Genomic DNA, 18,202 nt, shown 5'->3' with positions numbered 1-18,202 from the left:
GTGAGTAAATCAAAGCTTAAAATGTCTATACAATAAAATATACCACAAAGAAAAAAGACAGTCCTCAAGTTTGGATTGCTTGAGCCCAGGAGTTAGAGACCAGTCTAGGCAACATGGCAAAACCTTGTCTCTACAAAAAAAAAAAAAAAAATACAAAACATCAGCTGGGCATGATCGCATGCACTTGTAGTCCTGGCTACTCAGTAGGCTGAGGTGGTAGAATCACCTAAGCCCCAGAAGTCAAGACTGCAGTGAGCCAAGATTACACCACTGCACTCCAGCCTAGGCTTTGGAGTGAGACCCTGTCTCAAAAAAAAGATTTTAAAAAATGGCACATCTATATAGAGCATTTAGTATTAATGGAGCTTGCCAGACTAGAAGTTGTTTGGGGTGAGTCAATGAGTGAGTGGTGAGCAAATGTAAAGGCCTAGAATATTACCATATGCTACTGTAGACTTTATAAATATTGTACACTTAGGCTACACTAAATTTATGAAAAAGTTAAAGTTTAAAAATAAAACATTTAAAACATGTATAGCGTCTCTGTTTCTCTGAGTCATGGAGAGGGAGAGACTGAAAAATACTAGAGAGAGGAGGAACCTGGTTGGGAGTACAGAAGTTGCTTTGTTAAGAAAGGAGGGATGCGGGGCATGTGCACGCCTATAATCCTAGGACTTTGGGAGAACAAGGCAGGTGGATCACTTGAGCCCAGGAGTTCCAGACCAGCCTGGGCAACGTGGCGAAACCCTGTCTCCACACACACAAATAAATACAAAATTTAGCCAGGTGGAGTGACACGTGCCTGTAGTCCCAGCTACTCAGGAGGGTAGGGTGGGAGGATCGCTTGAGCCTGGGAGGTCTAGGCTGTAATTAACAGAGATCATGCCACTGCACTCCAGCCTTCACAACAGAGAGAGATTACAAAAAAAAGAAGAAGAGGAAGAGAAGAAGAAGGAGGAGGAGGAGGAGAAGGAGGAGGGAAGAGAAAAGCGAGAGAGAAGAGAAGAGAAGAGAAGAGAAGAGAAGAGAAGAGAAGAGAAGAGAAAAAAAGAAAAGAAAAGAAAAGAAAAGAAAAGGTGGCTAAGATTTATTCCAGGGAGGTGAGGATGGTTCAACATACGCACATCAACAAACATGAGCATCACATCAACAACATAAAGGACAAAAACCATATGATGATTTCAGGAAATGCAGAAAAAGCATTTGATAAAATTAAACATCACTTCATGATAAAAGCTCTCAACAAATTAGGTATAGAAGGAACATATCTCAACATAATAAAGGCCATATATGACAAACCCACAGATAACATCATACTGAATGAGGGAAAGTTGAAAGCTTTTCCTCTAAGAACTGGAACAAGACAAGGATGCCCACTCTCACCACTCTTACTCAACATAGTACTGGGAGTCCTAGCCAGAGCAACCAGGCAAGAGAAAGAAATAAAGGGCATCCACACTGGACAGAAAAAAGTCAAATTGTCCTAGTTTGCAGATGACATGATCTTATATATAGGAAAGCCTAAAGGCTCCATCAAAAAATTCTTAGCACTGATAAACCAATTCAGTAAACTCGCAGAATACAAAATCAACATATAAAAATCAATAGCATTTCTAACACCAATAGTGAATTAGCTAAAAAAGAAATCCAGGATGCAATTCCAATACACACACACACACACACCCCCTTAGAAATAAATGTAACCCAGGAGTCTAAAAATACATGCAATGAAAAATTTGAAAACTCTGACTCAAAAAGTTGAAGAGGACACACAAAAAAATGGAAAAATGTCCCTATTCATGGATTGTAAGAATTAATAGTGTTAAAATGACCATACTGCCCAAAGCAGTCTACAGATTCAATGGAATTCCTACCAAAATATCAATGACATTCTTCATAGAAATAGAAAAAAATCCTAAAATGTGTATGGAACCACAAAAGACTCCAAATAGCCAAAGCAATCCTGAACAAAGAGTGCAAAGTTGGAGGCATCACACTACCTGACCTCAAAATACTCTACAAAGCCATAATAAGAAAAATAGCGTGATACTGGCATAAAAATAGATACATAAACCAATGAAACAAAATAAAGAACCCAGAAATGAATTCACAAATTTATAGTCAACTGATTCTTGACAAAAGCTCTAAAAACATTCACTGGGAAAAGGACATCTCTTCAGTAAATGGTGCTGTGAAAACTGGATGTCCATAGACAGAAGAATGAAACTAGACCTCTATCTCCCGCCATATAGAAAAATAAAATAAAAATGAATTGAATATGTATAAGTCCCAAAACTATGAAACTATAAAAAGAAAACATAGGGGAAATGCTTCAGGACCTTGGTTTGGGCAAAGATTTTATGGATAAGGCCCGAAAAGCACAGACAGCAAAAGCAAAAATAGGCAAATGGGATTATACCAAACCAAAAAAACCTTCTACATAGCAAAGGAAACAAGCAACAGAGTGAAGAGGCAACCTACAAAATGGGAGAAAATGTTTGCAAACTATTCATTTGTCAAGGGATTAATATCCAGAATATATAAGGAACTCAACAGGAAAAACACAAGAACCTGATTTAGAAATGGACAAAGGATCTAAATAGGTATTTTTCTCAAAAGAAGACATACAAACATCCAACAAACATATGAAAAATGTTCAACATCGCTAATCATCAGAGAAATGCAAATCAAAACCACAATGAGATGTCTTCTCACCCCTGTTAAAATGGTTTCTCTCCAAGACAAACAATAACAAATGCTGGCAAGGATGCAGAGAAAGGGGAACACTCATAAACTGTTGGTAGGAATGTAAATTGGTATGACCATTATGGAAAACAGTATGGAGGTTCCTTGAAAAACTAAAAATAGAACTATCATATGATCCAGCAATTCCACTACTGGGATTCCAAAGGGATGAAATAGGTATGTTGAGAGATATCTGCACTCCCATGTTTATGGCAGTACTAGTCAAAATAGCCAAGATGTGAAATCAACTTAAGTGTCCATCAATAGATGAATGGATAAAGAAAATGTGGCATACATACACAATGGAATATTATTCAGCCATAAAAAAGAATAAAATGAAGTCATTTGTGGCAACACAGATGAACCTGGAGGACATTATATTAAGTGAAATAAGCCAGGCACAGAAAGATAAAAACTGCATATTGTCACTCATAAGTAAAAGCTAAATAAGTTGATTTAAAAGTCAAGAGTAAGATAATGAGGCTGGGCGCGGTGGCTCATGCCTGTAATCCCAACACTTTGGGAGGCTGAGGTGGGCAGATCACTTGAGGTCAGGATTTTGAAAGCAGCCTCACCAACATGGTGAAACCCCATCTCTAGTAAAAATACAAAAATTAGTTGAACTTGGTGGTGGGTGCCTGTAATCCCAGCTACTTGGGAGGCTGAGGCAGGAGAATCGCTTGAACCCAGGAGGCAGAGGTTGTGGTGAGCTGAGATGGTGCCACTGTACTCCAGCCTATGTGACAGAGTGAAACTCTGTCTCAAAAAAAAAACAAAAGAGAGAGAGAGTAGGATAATGGTAACTAGAGACTGGAAAGGGCAGAGAGGAGGGGGACATTTGGAAGGGGAATACAGAGAGGTTGGTGAATGTATACAAAATTATAGCTACACAGGAGGAATACGTGCTAGTGTTTTGTAGTACTGTAGGGTGACTATAGTTAACAATTATTTATTCCATATTTTCAAATAGCTAAAAAAGAGGATTTTGGATGTTCTCAACACAAAGAAATGATAAATGCTTGAGGTGCTAGATATGCTAATTACCCTGATTTGATCATTATACGTTGTATACTAGTATTGAAACATCACACTCTACCCCATAAACATGTACAATTCTTATGTGTCAATTAAAAGTAATGAAAAGAAAAGAAAGGAAAATGAAAAAGACTGCTGGCTCTTCCTCCAAGATTGAGAAGCAGACGAGACTACAGAGAGGTGGTGAACTCACATCAGGTGGCCTTGAGCCTATCAGCAAAGTAAGACCTGAAAGAAGCCCATAGGGAGCTGGAGCTGGGTCTTGTCTTGAACAGGAAAAGGATTGAACCATCTGCCTCAGAGAGAGATATTGGGCAGGTCAAGAAAAGGCCCACAAATGGCAACATTGATAAATACAGTAATTTCGTCATGTCATACTTCTCAGTGCTAAAATTTCATAGTAGGCTGTCACTATTACCCTTCAAAAATGTTTCTAAAAATCAGGAATTCAGCATTCAGCTAACAGGTTAGGTGGTCCTGAGACTTGACACTGGGTTATGAGTCTGCTTGGAAGCGGGTCACATCACACTCTGATTTCCAAAACTAGAAAATCTGACATTTTCTATCTTCTGTGAAAGTTGGGGAAATAACTGTCCTAAAGCGCAAACCTGATCAGTATTCCCAAGGAGCAGAGACTCCTGGGCTTTGATTATTTATATTCCAACTGTTGTTTTCTTGGAACAGATTTCAGCAATGAATTTAGTTCATCCTGAGGAAAGAGCCTCCAATTACATAAGTAAAAGGCAAACACATCACCCCAGTTCTTGCCTCTTTGCCAAAATATGATGAATAAGTGTCTCTGCCAAAGTCAAAAACTTGTCTCTTCATCACATTTCTCACATCCAGAAAATCCTCTTTACCACTGAAATTGTTTCCTTATTCTCCAAAACATGCACATGGGATGAAAAAGTCTCCTAGAGAATTCTACCATGCTAGTGATATTACACTCCTACCCAAAACACATTATTGATCCTTGTAACACACTCTTACCAACACTAGCATTTTTTTGACCTGGGATCCACCATTGGGTGCCCAAATTTCACTTCTACCCTCATCAGAAGCATGTAACTAGCCCTAAGATGCTCTCATTGGTACTTCTGCAATCTTTCCATCAATCTCAGGGGTCTACATCTAATCTCTCTGATGCTTCTCGTGTCCACAGTGGTCACCAAAATTTCTGCACCTCAGTTTCCCTGTCTATAAAGGGAGAGGACAGGGAATGGACTAAGTGAATGAGTCAACCACATCTACTCCTTGTCCAGTCTCTGCTGTCACTGTTCGGTAGATATGCTAGTTGGGTATTTGCTTGTCTGAAATTCTTTCTAAAGTCTGTGGAGAAAGTTCAGTTTATTCTAATAAGATGAGTTGCTCAATTTTTTTGTTTTGCTTTTGTTTTTTAAGTGGTTGAATTATAACCTTATATTTGCCCTTTGAGGTCTACATCCATGACTACAGTCCTTAAGAGTTTACTTATGACCAGGAATAAATGCGGATCTTAATTGTTGTGGTGTAGTGGGAATTGTTTAAAATTTATTCTTTGACAAAGTCCTTATCTGGGCCTCCGGGGCCCTTCTTACTACACCTGGGAAAATCAGTGGACATCGTCATAATTGCAGTTTATATGAATCCCACACTGGTTCTCTTCATGCCACAACTCCCCAGGCGGTTGAATATGTTCCATGTGTTATTTCTCTAGTCCACATCTAACTCAATTTTGGATGCTGTCTCAAGGTACTATTCTGTTGTATGTAAAATCAATATCTTCAAGGTCCAATAAGGAGAACAAAACCCATGCTAGGTAGTTCAATTGAAGAAGTTTAATATAGGGAAATACTGAGTTACAGAAGTGCTGGAAGAGCTAAAAAAAAAAAAAAAAAAAAAAAGTGCTTATGAGGCTACTCTGAAAGCAATGACTACAACAAGCTACTGATGTCCATGGGGCCTGAGGACAGGGAAGGGATGTTATCAGTGTACGAACCAGGGATACACTGTAGGAGCTAGAACATTGGAGAACCCAAAAGGAGCTGGTAGCATGGCAGGGGTTGCCTGGTGGGAGTTGGAACACAAAGGCTGGGGCTTCCAGGCAGGAGCTAGAACCACAAAGAGGCACGGCCACTGCTTGGTCTTCTCCCAAAGCAGACAGGAAAGAAATACCCTGGGTTCTACTCCTCCCAAACTCCCATCTCAGGCCATTGGCTGACCCTAACCAGAAGGAAACAGGTAAGGGGGGTCTGGGAAATGCAAGGTAGCCACTTGGGATTCAAAGCAGAAAAGGGCAGGGAACAGATCTACGAGAAAACAGGCAAATAACCTGTACAAGAATGTGAAAAGGAAATACGAATAACCAATACACAGTGAGAAATATGTCCAGTCTCATTAGCAATCAGGGTAATGCAATTTTAAACCACTAGGAGATACCACTTTACACCCCACCAAAAATTTTACAATGCCAATGTTGATGAAGATGTTTAGCAGTGGGAATGCTTATATACACCAATGGGAGTGTAAATCAGAAAGCACACTGGCATTGTCCAGTAATTGTAATGCTACACATACCCTATGCTCCAGGAATTCCACTTCTAGGACCATATCCTCAGGAAACTCTAGCAATGTGCACCAAGAGACAGGTACAAAAACTTCACAGGAGCATTAAGAGCAGTTTTACCCACATGAAAACTACTCAGCGGGAAACTACTCAAACATCCCCCAACAAGAGAATGCATAAAGTGTCCTTTATTCTTATAATGAAATGTTACATAAAAATGAATGTACTACAACTACACACACCAACACAGAAGAATGTCACAGACAGAATTGAGAGCAAAAAGACAAGTGACAAAAAAACCCAACCCTTGAAATGATTCATTTACATAAAATTCAAAAATATGTAAAATTATAGGTACTCTTTAAGTAATGAATGATACATGGGAAAACTGTAAAGAAAGAGTGATGAGTAATTCAGAGGAGAGGCTACCTCGATGTGGGAGTAAGGTGAATATGATCACAAAGGCCAACAAGCATAGCTGTTCTTTTTTTGGGTATGATTTATTTTATAATTAAAAAACATGACTTCAGAGGTTCTAAAAGCTCCTTTACCCCTCCTCCCTAATTGTGATTGGGAATAAAATATTACTAACACTCTCACACACTCATTCAAGTTCTATAGTTAGATTTCCATCATAGTGTCTTCACTTGTGGCTGTTAACCTGGTCTAGGTATCAGTCTTCTCTGTGTTCTCTTAGTTTCCACATTTATAAAATGAGGATTATAGGAATACTTACTTTGTAGGATGATTCCTAAACAAGAGAGTACATGGGAAATGCTTAGCACATGGCCTGGCTCCCAGTGGGTGGCAGATGTTTGTAATTTGTTTACACCATTGTCTCAGCTTGTAGCATCCTCATTGCCTCGATCTACTGAATGCTTCTCATCCAAGGACATCCAGTTATGTGCCTGAAAACTGCTGCTCCCACCCAAGCCAATTTTCCCCTCTTTTAAATGTCTAGACCTTCCATTGCCTACATCATTTATGAGGCATTACTATATATTTACTTATTCATTCATGTAGCAAATCATGTGCCCGGTATTAGGGACACAGAAGTGAATGAAGCAGGCATAGTCACTGTCTTCATGGAGCCTGCAGCCTGGTGAGGGAGATACACATTAAACAAATGAGCAAGCACAGAATGATCTACTCCTGCTGTGCTAAGTGCTATCAGGAAGGAGTGTGGGAAGCCTGGATAACCTGTTATAGAGGAAGCTCACCTAGACCGTAGAGTAAAAAAAAAAAAAAAAAAAAAAAGATTTCTTTGAGAAAGTAACATCCAAGGTGAAACCTGAAGGACACATTGCTTTTTATTGTCACCATTGACAATATTTACTGAGAATCTATAACCTAGGTGAAATAATCAGCGCACGTCCCTGAAGAAAAAATCGTGGCGAGAGGTAATACATGTTAAGTGCCAAGTGAACGGAATGCACACTATTATGTAGATTTTTGGAAGAGGGTTAACCCCTTGATAGAAGTGTTTTACATCAAATGTCGGATCTAAACAGAAACTTCAAGAAAGGTTGGAACTAAGTACAGGGAAAGTGGCATTCTGGATATGCATATATGGACAGAGATCAGAAAAGGCAAGACAGGTTCAGACAGGTAGCTTGAACCAAAGAGTGACATATGAAGGCAGTAAAGAGAAAGGGTCAGATTAGGCCAGGCATGGTGGTTCACAACTGTAATCCCAGCACTCTGGGAGGCTGAGGCGGGCAAATCACCTGAGGTAACGAGTTCAAGACCAGCCTGACCAACATGGACAAACCCCGTCTCTACTAAAAATACAAAATTAATCTGGCCGTGGTGGCACATGCCCATAATCCCAGCCACTTGGGAGGCTGAGGCAGGAGAATCACTTGAACCCAGGAGGTGGAGGTTGCAGTAAGCTGAGATTGCGCCATTGCACTCCAGCCCGGGCAACAAGAGTGAAACTCCGTCTCAAAAAAAGAGAAAGGTTCAGATTGTAGAGGTACTTGCTTTTTGTCTTAGAGTTTTCTTTTTGTACCGTGGGCTTCTCTGGGATTCTCATGAAAGCCTTGTACCCTTCTTCCTCCTCCTCAAAAAACAGTGCATTTATAAAGCTGCATAAAATTTCAGGGTTTCATAATTCCCCTTAAGTAGCATTTAGGAACTCCTGCTATATGCAAATAGCACTGAAAGGATTTGAGTAGAAAAGTGGCATGTTCCAGTGTTTAGAAGGATTCATTTGCCAGAGAGGATAATAACTGTTGGCAGTAAGGTCAATTGAGAAATTATTGCAATATAATGCAAGTAGGAGCTCATACAGCCCTAGGCTAAGGTGGCGGCCCTAGGAATCCATTCCTTGATTAAACTAACATTTATTGAGAGCTTACTTTGGGACAGGCCCTGTGCCCAGTGTTGAGGATGTGATAATGAATACGGCAAGACCACTGCCCTCAAGGAGCTCCAAGCGGAGCAGGATCAGAAAGAAAGGCAGGCAGCCACAGAGGCGGAGGGGATCAGATCAGTGGCAGGTTCTCCTACTCAGAAATTCCCACCATGTGTTCCTTAGAACAAAGTCAAGGCCCTTCACAAAACAGACACAACTCACTTTTCTGCTGTCATTTCCACTGGGGCCCCCACCACAACCACTTTGATCTCTCTCGCAGACATACACCCTGCAGGGCAGCTACCCTGGACTCTTGACTGTCTTCTGACTCTCTGCCCTGTCACTAGTTTTCTCCCACCAGCTGTGCCTGCTGAAATTTCTACCCATTCTTTAAGACCCAACTAAGATATTGCCTTCCTTCAAACTTTGTCAGAGTCTCCCCATTCATTCTGCCCTGTGTCACTGCATGTGCCTGTATTAGGGTTCTCTAGAGGGACAGGACTAATAAGATACATGTATATATGAAAGGGAGTTTATTAAGGAGTATTGACTCATACGATCACAAGGTGAAGTCCCACAATAGGCTGTCTGCAAGCTGAGGAACAAAGAAGCCAGTCTGAGTCCCAAAACCTCAGAAGTAGGGAAGCCAACAGTACAGCCTTCAGTCTGTGGCCGAAGGCCAGCGGTCCCCTGACAAACCACTTTTATAGGTCTAAGAGTCCAAAAGCTGAAGAACCTGGAGTCCGATGTTCAAGGGTAGGAAGCATCTAGATGAAGATGAGGAGATGAAGGCCAGGAGACTCAGCCAGTCAAGTCCTTCCAGCTTCTGCCTGCTTTTATTCTAGCCATGCTGTCAGCCGATTAGATGGTGCCCACCCAGATTGAGGGCCAGTCTGCCTCTCCCAGTCCGCTGTTAATCTCCTTGCAACACCCTCACAGACACATCCAGGAACGATACTTTGCATTCCTTCATTCCAATCAAGCTGACAATATTATCCATCGCAGTGCCCCAGTCTCCCCAGTATTAAAGGGAGGGCAGAGATGTCTTTTTGTCCTCCTGTTCCATGGAGTGCCCAGATCCTGGGATGGTAGGTGCTCACTATATCTACGGAACTGAAAGGCCAGACCCTGGGGAGAGGACAGAGCCAAGGCAGGTTTGGGAGCCGTCTGTGAAGCCTCAGCAGTGGAAGTCAGGAAGAGCAACTAGGTCCTTGCGTCCTCATGCAACAAGGATGGAGGCCACCTCAGGTACACATTATGTGCTCAGCAAAGACGGATTTAAAAGTATAAAACATTCACTTTTGAGCAACTTAGGTCATTAAGAATTTGGCCTCTTTTTAATGATAGCAGTGTCCACAGGAAGAGAGTGAGTGGGACATGAAATTTCTGGTTCTGTATGCAGACTTCTACATTTCTACCAGCGAATTATTATTGTTAAATTATTACGCAAAGAGCTTACTCGCAAAAGTCAAATTGTTATAAAGCATAAGTCATCCTTGGAAGTGTCGTTTTGTCACTCTAGTAATTCTTGCTTTTAATTTTTTAACAACTATGGGTAGAACTGCAGTGTACCATTACTCCACCTTTCTTTGCACTATCAAAATACCCAAGACGTTGCCAAGGACGACTGAATTCTTAGGCTTGGCCGCAGTCACCCACGCGGCAGGTACTCACTTCCTTCACCGTGGGTCCCTTTCCAGTCCAGGCTGGAATGGAGAAGTCGTCCCTGACCACAGTGAGCTAGGCAGAGCCCAAGGTTCTAAACCGACAGAACCCACGCACCAGGGCGGTGCCAAGTCCCAGTAAGGGCCGCATCTCCCCAGCTTGGCTGATGAAGAGGCGGGGACCGAACCGTCCAGTGCAGAAGCCTGTGTGGTGCCTGGCTCTCCCACCAACCCGCACGTCCCTCTTCCTCGCGGGTCCCACCCCACGCAGGTATCTAGCGCCCCGCCCTGTTCATTTCCCACACCAGGCCCGCTCCGCCCCGGGGCCGAGGAGACGCACATCTGATTGGTCGGAGTCGGCGGGGGCGGGGCCGGGGCGCCCCGAGAGGCCTGATATAGGAGCGGGCGGGGCAGGCCGAGCTCAACAGGAGGGGCGGGTGCCGCGTGCGCCAGAGGACCCGGCCGGAAAGCTTGCGCCTGCTCAGGATGAGGACAGACTGGGAGACCCCTCGCCGCCCGGCGGGGCTCCTCATGCTACTCCTCTGGTGCTTCGAGCTCGCGGAACCCTCTGGCCGCGCAGGTAACCGCGGGCGCCTCCGCCCCGCAGTCCGCTGGATGCCTCGACGCCGCAGCTCTGCCGCCTTCCAGCCCAGAGCAGGGCTGCGCCCCCGGCGCAGGTCACGGCTGCTTTGCTGTTGGGGGGCTCTGGAGCCGGACGAGTGAGCCCCAGGGGAGGTCTGGAGGAGTAGGCGCCCCAGTGCCCTCGGGGGCCCGGAGGAGGGCGCGGTGGATATGGGAGGACAGGGCCTTTCTGGTGCAGAGGGGACGCGGTCCACCGTAGAGTAGGCTCACTGAGGCTTTTTTTGGCCAGGTGCCCTGCTCCGTCGTCTGTCTTATAAAATGTTGCTGGAGTATGGGGTTCCCCATCTGCCCTCTGCGTCCTGTCCCGCCCGTTCTCGCTTTTCCTTCGCCCCTTGGTCACCTTGGCCACAGGGCCAAGAGGAGCCTCCACCCACAGTGCTAAGGATTCCCAACGATTCCCGAATTTCACTGCGCCTACGGTGCGCATCAGAAAGGCAGTCAGGTTAAGTAAACCATCTCCTCTGAAAGTGACCAAGACCAAGAGTCAGCTATGATGCCGTCACCCACCGTCTAGAGCAGCAAACCTTTCTTCTCTTTGGTTTATCAGTTCCAAACGACCCCGCTCCCCCAAGGCTGACAGCCCCACGCTGAAGGGGAGGTCGCCTGGCTGGGGACCTGCTGCCTCTCAATGGGGAAGCAGGACCAGAAACAGCCTTCACTGATGTTCAGGGTAGTGCCAGCGCCACCCCACCACACCCCTTGGCAGCAACCGGTTGCTTTTACTTTCTCTTTTTGCCTGGGCGAGAGGTGTGCAGAGGACTTTGTTTCTTGGTTGGGCCGCATCATAGGCACTCAATGGGCCACCCGCCACCGGCCACTTCTGTTATCGTGCCTATATGAGGAAGGAAAAGACTGTCCAGGCAGTTTGAAAAACACTAAATTGCTGGTGGCTCTTATTTTCTTTGCAGCTAAGTTACCATCTGGTTTAGACTTCCTTCAGAGAGTGATGGGAAGAGATTTCTCAGAGTGTGAGTGCCATCATCCTATCTACAGCAAGGACCTGTAAATGAACCCTGCTCTGAGTCACACTTCTCTATTCTCCTTTGACCCTGTGTGCTAGGAACTACCAAAGGAATCATTTAAAATAAGATCCTTTATTGCCTTGAGAATTTATTCTGCCTGCTCCACAATCCAAGGTGGAAAAGTTCACTGCAACAACTAACTACAGTGAAAATGCACTAACTTTTCAATCACTAACCTCTTGGTACCCATCTACATCTGCTTCAGTCCTGTTTTTATCTCCTTCACAAATTTCAAGATTTCCTAAATTCTTGCAATCTCTGCAATCACTGCCCTTTATCACTGACCCAAAGCAAAAAGCACCAGGTTTAACTCTATTCGCCCTGTGCTAGGTCTCCACAGGTTTTGTTATCCTGTATCCTTCCTTACTCCTAGCAGCTACTCTGATCCATGTTCTCTCACCCTCAGAGCAGACTTGTGGCCTTGTTTGGGGAAGCACTGGAATTTTGAACCCCCAGCCATTTGGGTCAATTGTTTGGCAAGAGTGTCCGCTTCATGATGCTGGTGATGGCATGCACCTCGTCACGTGCATGGCTAGGCTTGTGCAGGTGGCCTCTATCACCCAAACACTGAAGGAGCACCTCTGTGTCCTTGGGGAGATGCCAGGTGCTTAGTTTACATTTTTGCTGCTTGGAATAGCTAACAGCTTGAAGTAAACCAATCCGTCAGGGACTCCTGAGGTTTTCACCAGCCAACACCACCCAATCATGCGTGAAGACTTTCTGAGTCCCTGGACATTGCCATGGACTCAGCTGTCATTTCAGGACCTGCTTTTGAACTAACAAACCTAGACTTCTGATTCTGTCTTGCTGCACTTACCTGCACATGATGAACACATGGTAGAGACTCTACAAAATGCTTAATATGTGATCTATGGACGTTCCCCTGAAATTATAAATGCTGCCATCTTCATCCTTCTTGCTTTCCCAAGCTATTTTCCTATCCATTTGCCTGTGGTTATATATGTCAATATCCAGCTCCTCTTTGGAATGTGTGAAGCTATTTGGTCTAGAGTTTATAAGGCAGGAATTATTTAGTGATCAGACAATAAGAAAAGACTGAGAGAGATGATTTTCCTTTAATGGATGTAAAAATACTAAAAATTTATTTTCAATTTTTGGTAATGCTACTTAGCCATTTTCTCTCAAACACTGGAGAATTTATATAAAATGAAGCATATACAAATGTATCTAGAGGGTAATGAGGCTTCTTTTCATCAAATTCTGCCTTTTAGATTTGCCCCAATGTTGTATTTGGAGGTAAATACTAAAACTCCATTGAGGACTGGTATAAAGTTGTAAAGTGAACAAAATCTAATAGGAAGCTATCTATAAAGAATCTATTTTATAAAATAAAATTTACTCTGTAATTACCTTTTCAAAGTATAATACATTTCTAAAATAGCTTATATGCCCTTCTATACCAAATTTTCTAAATAAGGGATTATGTTCACTCTTTCTCAGTCCTCGTTCCGGCTCTTCAACCTACTATCCCAATAAGGGTCGTAAGACTGAGGCAGTTTGAACAGCTCCTGCTAAAGGTAAAGAAAGATACAGGGAAGCATCATGAAAGGATAGGACTCTCCCTATCTAATATATGCATATACGTACCTTATATATAGAGGCTAATAAGTTTCCTTTAAGTATATGAATAATTAAGATCTGTACTAAGTGACCACTATAAGTGTCAAACATTGAAATTGCATACTTGGTTCAAACAAGGGGTTAGTCTGAGAAAAACATCTATATTCAGAGATGTAGCAGTTAGGAAGTTTGGCAGCTCCACTTTAACAGAGCTACTCCACAGCTCTCCTGCAGTGTTTTAGTATTTCAATCTAGGACTCCTAACTCCTGCTTTTTCCACTGTACAAAGAAATGTAGCTAATCCATTGGATTCTACAAAAACTTTGAAAAATGCAGAATTGCAAACTGCAAAGGAAGGCAAAGCTGCTGCTTCCCCAGTTCACCTGTTTGGGATCGAGCGCACAAAGCAGAATGCCTGGGAAAGACAGCAGCAAGACTACAGGGCAGGAGAGGGGATGTTTCCAACAAGGGTGATGGGCACGTCTCCTGCAGGAGCAGACTTTTTTCTTCTGTAATTTTTGATACTTTGGAATGCAAGATTTATTTTGGAGAGGCAAGAGAGAATAGTTTAGAAAAGATGTAGATCAGAGGTCTGAGTAACTATTGAATTGTGGGAGAAGGCCATGAGAGAAAGTGTAAGTAGTAATCTTATAGTACATTTTCTTTTGTTGACTGTCCTCCCAGCCTGTGTCCATCAAGCAGAAAGTGGCAGAGGACTGTCAAAGGAGAAAGTGTGAGGGATGTGGCCAGGCACAGTAGCTCATGCCTGTAATCCCAGCACTTTGGGAGGCCAAGGTGGGTGGATCACCTGAGGTCAGGAGTTCGAGACTAGCTTGGCCAACATGGTAAAACCCTATTTCTACTAAAAATACAAAAATTACCCGGGTGTGATGGCAGGCACCTGTAATCTCAGCTACTCGGGAGGCTGGGGCACAAGAATCACTTGAACCTGGGAGGCGGAGGTTGCAGTGGGCTGAGATTGTGCCACTGCACTCCAGCCTGGGCAACAGACCAAGACTCCATCTCAAAAAAAAAAAAAAAAAAGTGGGGGGGGGAGGAAAGCTGCTATGGCAAACATCAAACATCCTTAGCTGCAACCCTGTGGAATACTTTTAAAATTCAGATTTAAAATAACTTTAAGCTTTAAAGGATCTTTGTTGCTGTTCTTGTTGTTTCCCTTGTTGTTGCTTCTGTTATTTAAAACAAAACAAAACAAAAATCCTTCCAAAGTTCAAGCTGCAGTCAGACTTAATTTTATAGTTATTATTTACATGGTAAAATTCCCCTCAAGTCACCAGTCCCTGGTATGGGAATTTTTAACTTTGAAAGCCTTTGAATTATTACTAGGAAAAGCATCTGGTGTTAGTGAAACCAGTGACTGTGACGCTGATATCAAAATGAAAGTGTCTTTGGGGAACCAAAATTTTACAGGTCTTTCTGCTGAACTCTGGTTCATTGACAGTGATTGCTTAAGCTTGTCTAAAATATTTCAGCTTTACTCTTATCAACATGATGATCTCTGCTATAATTGTTTAAAATTTTCCTTTGTAAAAGAACTAACCAAATTATCCGATTATAGTTTGTTGTAACAGATGTGAATCTTATTCCACAAATTCAGGTGTGCAAGAAACAATGCATTACTTTATTTTCAGAAAACCAAATTAAATTTGGTGCTGAGCTCCCATTCCACCAGGTTGCCAGAACTTCAATAATTGTCCTTACTGGGGTCTTTCCCAGCTCATGCAGAGTGCCAGGGGAACATTCAGGGAAGATTCTTCTTTAGTCATTGGATCCCGCTGGTTACCTCTGGGTTTCCCATTGTCCAAACCCACAGGATCTTGAATCTGGTGGCTCAAGACTCATCAGCCATCACTCTGGTAGTTCCTGGAGTTTGGGGTTCAGCCTTCTTAGGTGATCCACACAGTCAATCCCCCAGGCTTTCCCCAGGTCCTGTCACCTTCCTGAGGGTGCCACTGTGCAGCTGGCCACAGGTTCCCCTACCCTCAGAACCCAGATCTCTATTTCTTCTTGTTTCTGTACCCGCATTGTTCTGCTGCTCCCTCAGAAGTTTCCCCGTTTCCTCTGACATACCTCAGTGAATTTAGTCCTCCAAAAAATATCTAGGGGGAAGTGGTCTTTAAGAAATTTGTCCTTAAATTTTCCTTTTTAGTGGCCACACTAACTTGCCCTAAGGCAGAGGACCACAGAGGCCTCACTATGTACTTGGATCTGAAGAAAGGAACATATATATAGTGAACATGCTGTGTTAAGCATCGACTTTTCATGTAATAATTTACCCTGTCATAGTAGCTAACATGTAAGCAAGGCAGAATTATGGTCCCAACTAGACTTTTCATTGAGATGAAAACTAAAGAGCTTCTTTTATCTCATTAAATGAGAAGGGAAATATCTTTCATGAAATAGCAACAACAAATATACATGCTGCTCTACATGCTTTACATGGATTAGCTCCTTTCATGCTCACACCCATCATAGGAAAACTGGAGCACACAGGTTAAATGATTTGCCCTGATCGTATGGCTAATAAGTAGCAGGAGCAAAATATGGACTCAGGTGGACTGGCTCCAGAACCCGTGCTCTGACCCTACACACTGCACTGCCTCTCTGCTCACCACTGTCCCACCTTGTGTAGTCCCCTGCAGCTTATAAAGAGTGGGAAGAGTCTGAGGATGGGAACAGTCCAGTAGTGCTCAGACTCTCCTCAGCAAGTAGGGAGCAAGGCACTTCAACCACATAATCCACAGTCTGTCTATCCATTTGACTCAGCTAATGACCCCTTCACCATCGTCCATGGAAATACGGGCAAGTGCATCAAGCCAGTGTATGGCTGGATAGTAGCAGAGGACTGTGATGAAACTGAGGACGAGTTATGGAAGTGGGTGTCCCAGCATCGGCTCTTTCATTTGCACTCCCAAAAGTGCCTTGGCCTAGATATTACCAAATCAGTGAATGAGGTAAGAATGTTCAGCTGTGACTCCAGTGTCATGCTGTGGTGGAAATGTGAGCACCACTCTCTGTACAGTGCTGCCCGGTACCAGCTGGCTCTGAAGAATGGGCATGGCGCAGCAATCTCAAATGCATCCGATGTCTGGAAGAAAGGAGGCTCAGAGGAAAGCCTTTGTGACCAGCCTTATCATGGTGAGTAGTAGAGAGGGACTTTGACCGATTTGCTGTTGTGCTTGTCACATGTGATATTGAATGTGCACAATTTAGTAAAAATAGAGTCATACATTCGTAAGGGCAGTGAGTGAGCTCTTCAGTTCCAGGCACTGTGCAGTTACTTTTTGCCTCTACTTTGCAGGTAAGGCTGAGAGAGGTTAAATGCCTTGTCTGAGGTCACACTGCCATGTTGTGATAAACCTGGGATTTCATCAGATAGATATGTAGTTCTTATGATGGTCTTCTAAAGCCTAGAGGAAAGGAAACATTTGATTAACAGGAAATCTTTTTATAGGCTAAAAGTCAAATGATCTAATAATGTTGATCTTATTCTAAGTTTTAAAAGAAGAAGAAAGGCCAGGTGTAGTGGTGCATGCTTGCAGTCCCAGCTTCTCGAGAGACTGAGACAGCAGGATCACTTCAGCACACAGGAGTTCAAGGCTGTAGCGTGTAATGATCACGCCTGTGAATAGCCACTACACCTCAGCCTGGGCAACATAGTGAGACCCCCATCTCTTAAAAAAGAAAAGAAGGAGAAGGGGGAAAAATGTATTTTTTCTTGCCTACGGATTTTGATAAAATGGGAAAATTTTAAGTGGATTTTCTTATTTTCATTTTTGGCATAGCAACCAAATTTTGATGTTTATATTTATGATTCAGCATTTTAAGAGTGGAGTTTTTCAGTTGCTTCCAAAAATAAGTATATTAATATTGCCTTGTGGGGAGCTGACCATGGACTTAGCTCTGAGTCTAGGCACTGGACTACAACTAATTTCCAAGTTAAAGAATGAGTAGATTTATTTTTTTAACTACTAAACGTAATTAGCTATCTCCCAAGCAAATATTTTTCATTGTGTTGCTCTAAATTACACCAAATGTCAATATGCATATAATTATGTCCTCTAAGTCCTATTATTTCTCCTTGCCTTTCTTTAAAAATTTCCCTAGCTTTACGGTGGCTTTCTTCTTCTCTTAAAGATCATTTAAGCTAAATTTGACCTCAAAGGCAGGATAGCAGCTTCGCTATCCTTTATCCATCCACACAAGTTTTTCTTTCTAGTCTTTCTATTTCCTAGTGAGGATGCAGAAATTATTCTGAGAATGTCAAGTTCTGTTATGGAGAAATATTAGAGAATTAGAGATGGGGTTTTCCTTTTCATCAATCCCTAACCTTTGAATAGTTGACAGTCTGTTTCTGCGAGCCAGTTTCCTCCTAAAAGTAAAGCAGTTGCTTTCTGGATATGACTTAATGGCAAATTTAAATTCTATGCCACAAAAGCCCTTCTCCAACTTGCCAACTAAGAGGAAACACAGAGCCAAAAAAAAAAAAAATGCCTTTTAATTGGATTTAACTTGTTTCATTGTATTTGTCCAGGGATCAGAAAGGATAATTTTCTTGGCAGTGTTCTTTTAGTCTCCTGATCTAATTCTT

General features: G+C 42.8%; 1 protein-coding gene across 1 annotated transcript in view; it reads left to right on the top strand.

Moving 5' to 3' along the window:
• Positions 1–10,757: 10,757 nt before the first annotated feature.
• LY75 (lymphocyte antigen 75) overlaps positions 10,758–18,202 on the top strand; it is a 99,431-nt gene continuing 91,986 nt past the window's right edge. Inside the window, exons 1-2 of the mRNA XM_038002067.2 lie at positions 10,758–10,925; positions 16,378–16,749. Of these exons, the coding sequence (XP_037857995.2) occupies positions 10,832–10,925; positions 16,378–16,749 (466 nt within the window). The 5' untranslated portion in view covers positions 10,758–10,831. The remainder of the gene's footprint in view (positions 10,926–16,377; positions 16,750–18,202) is intronic.

Source organism: Chlorocebus sabaeus, chromosome 10 (genome assembly GCF_047675955.1).
Source record: "Chlorocebus sabaeus isolate Y175 chromosome 10, mChlSab1.0.hap1, whole genome shotgun sequence".
NCBI lineage: Eukaryota > Metazoa > Chordata > Mammalia > Primates > Cercopithecidae > Chlorocebus > Chlorocebus sabaeus.
Note: the sequence above shows the minus strand (reverse complement) of the source record. Positions and strands in the feature narration are given on the sequence as shown.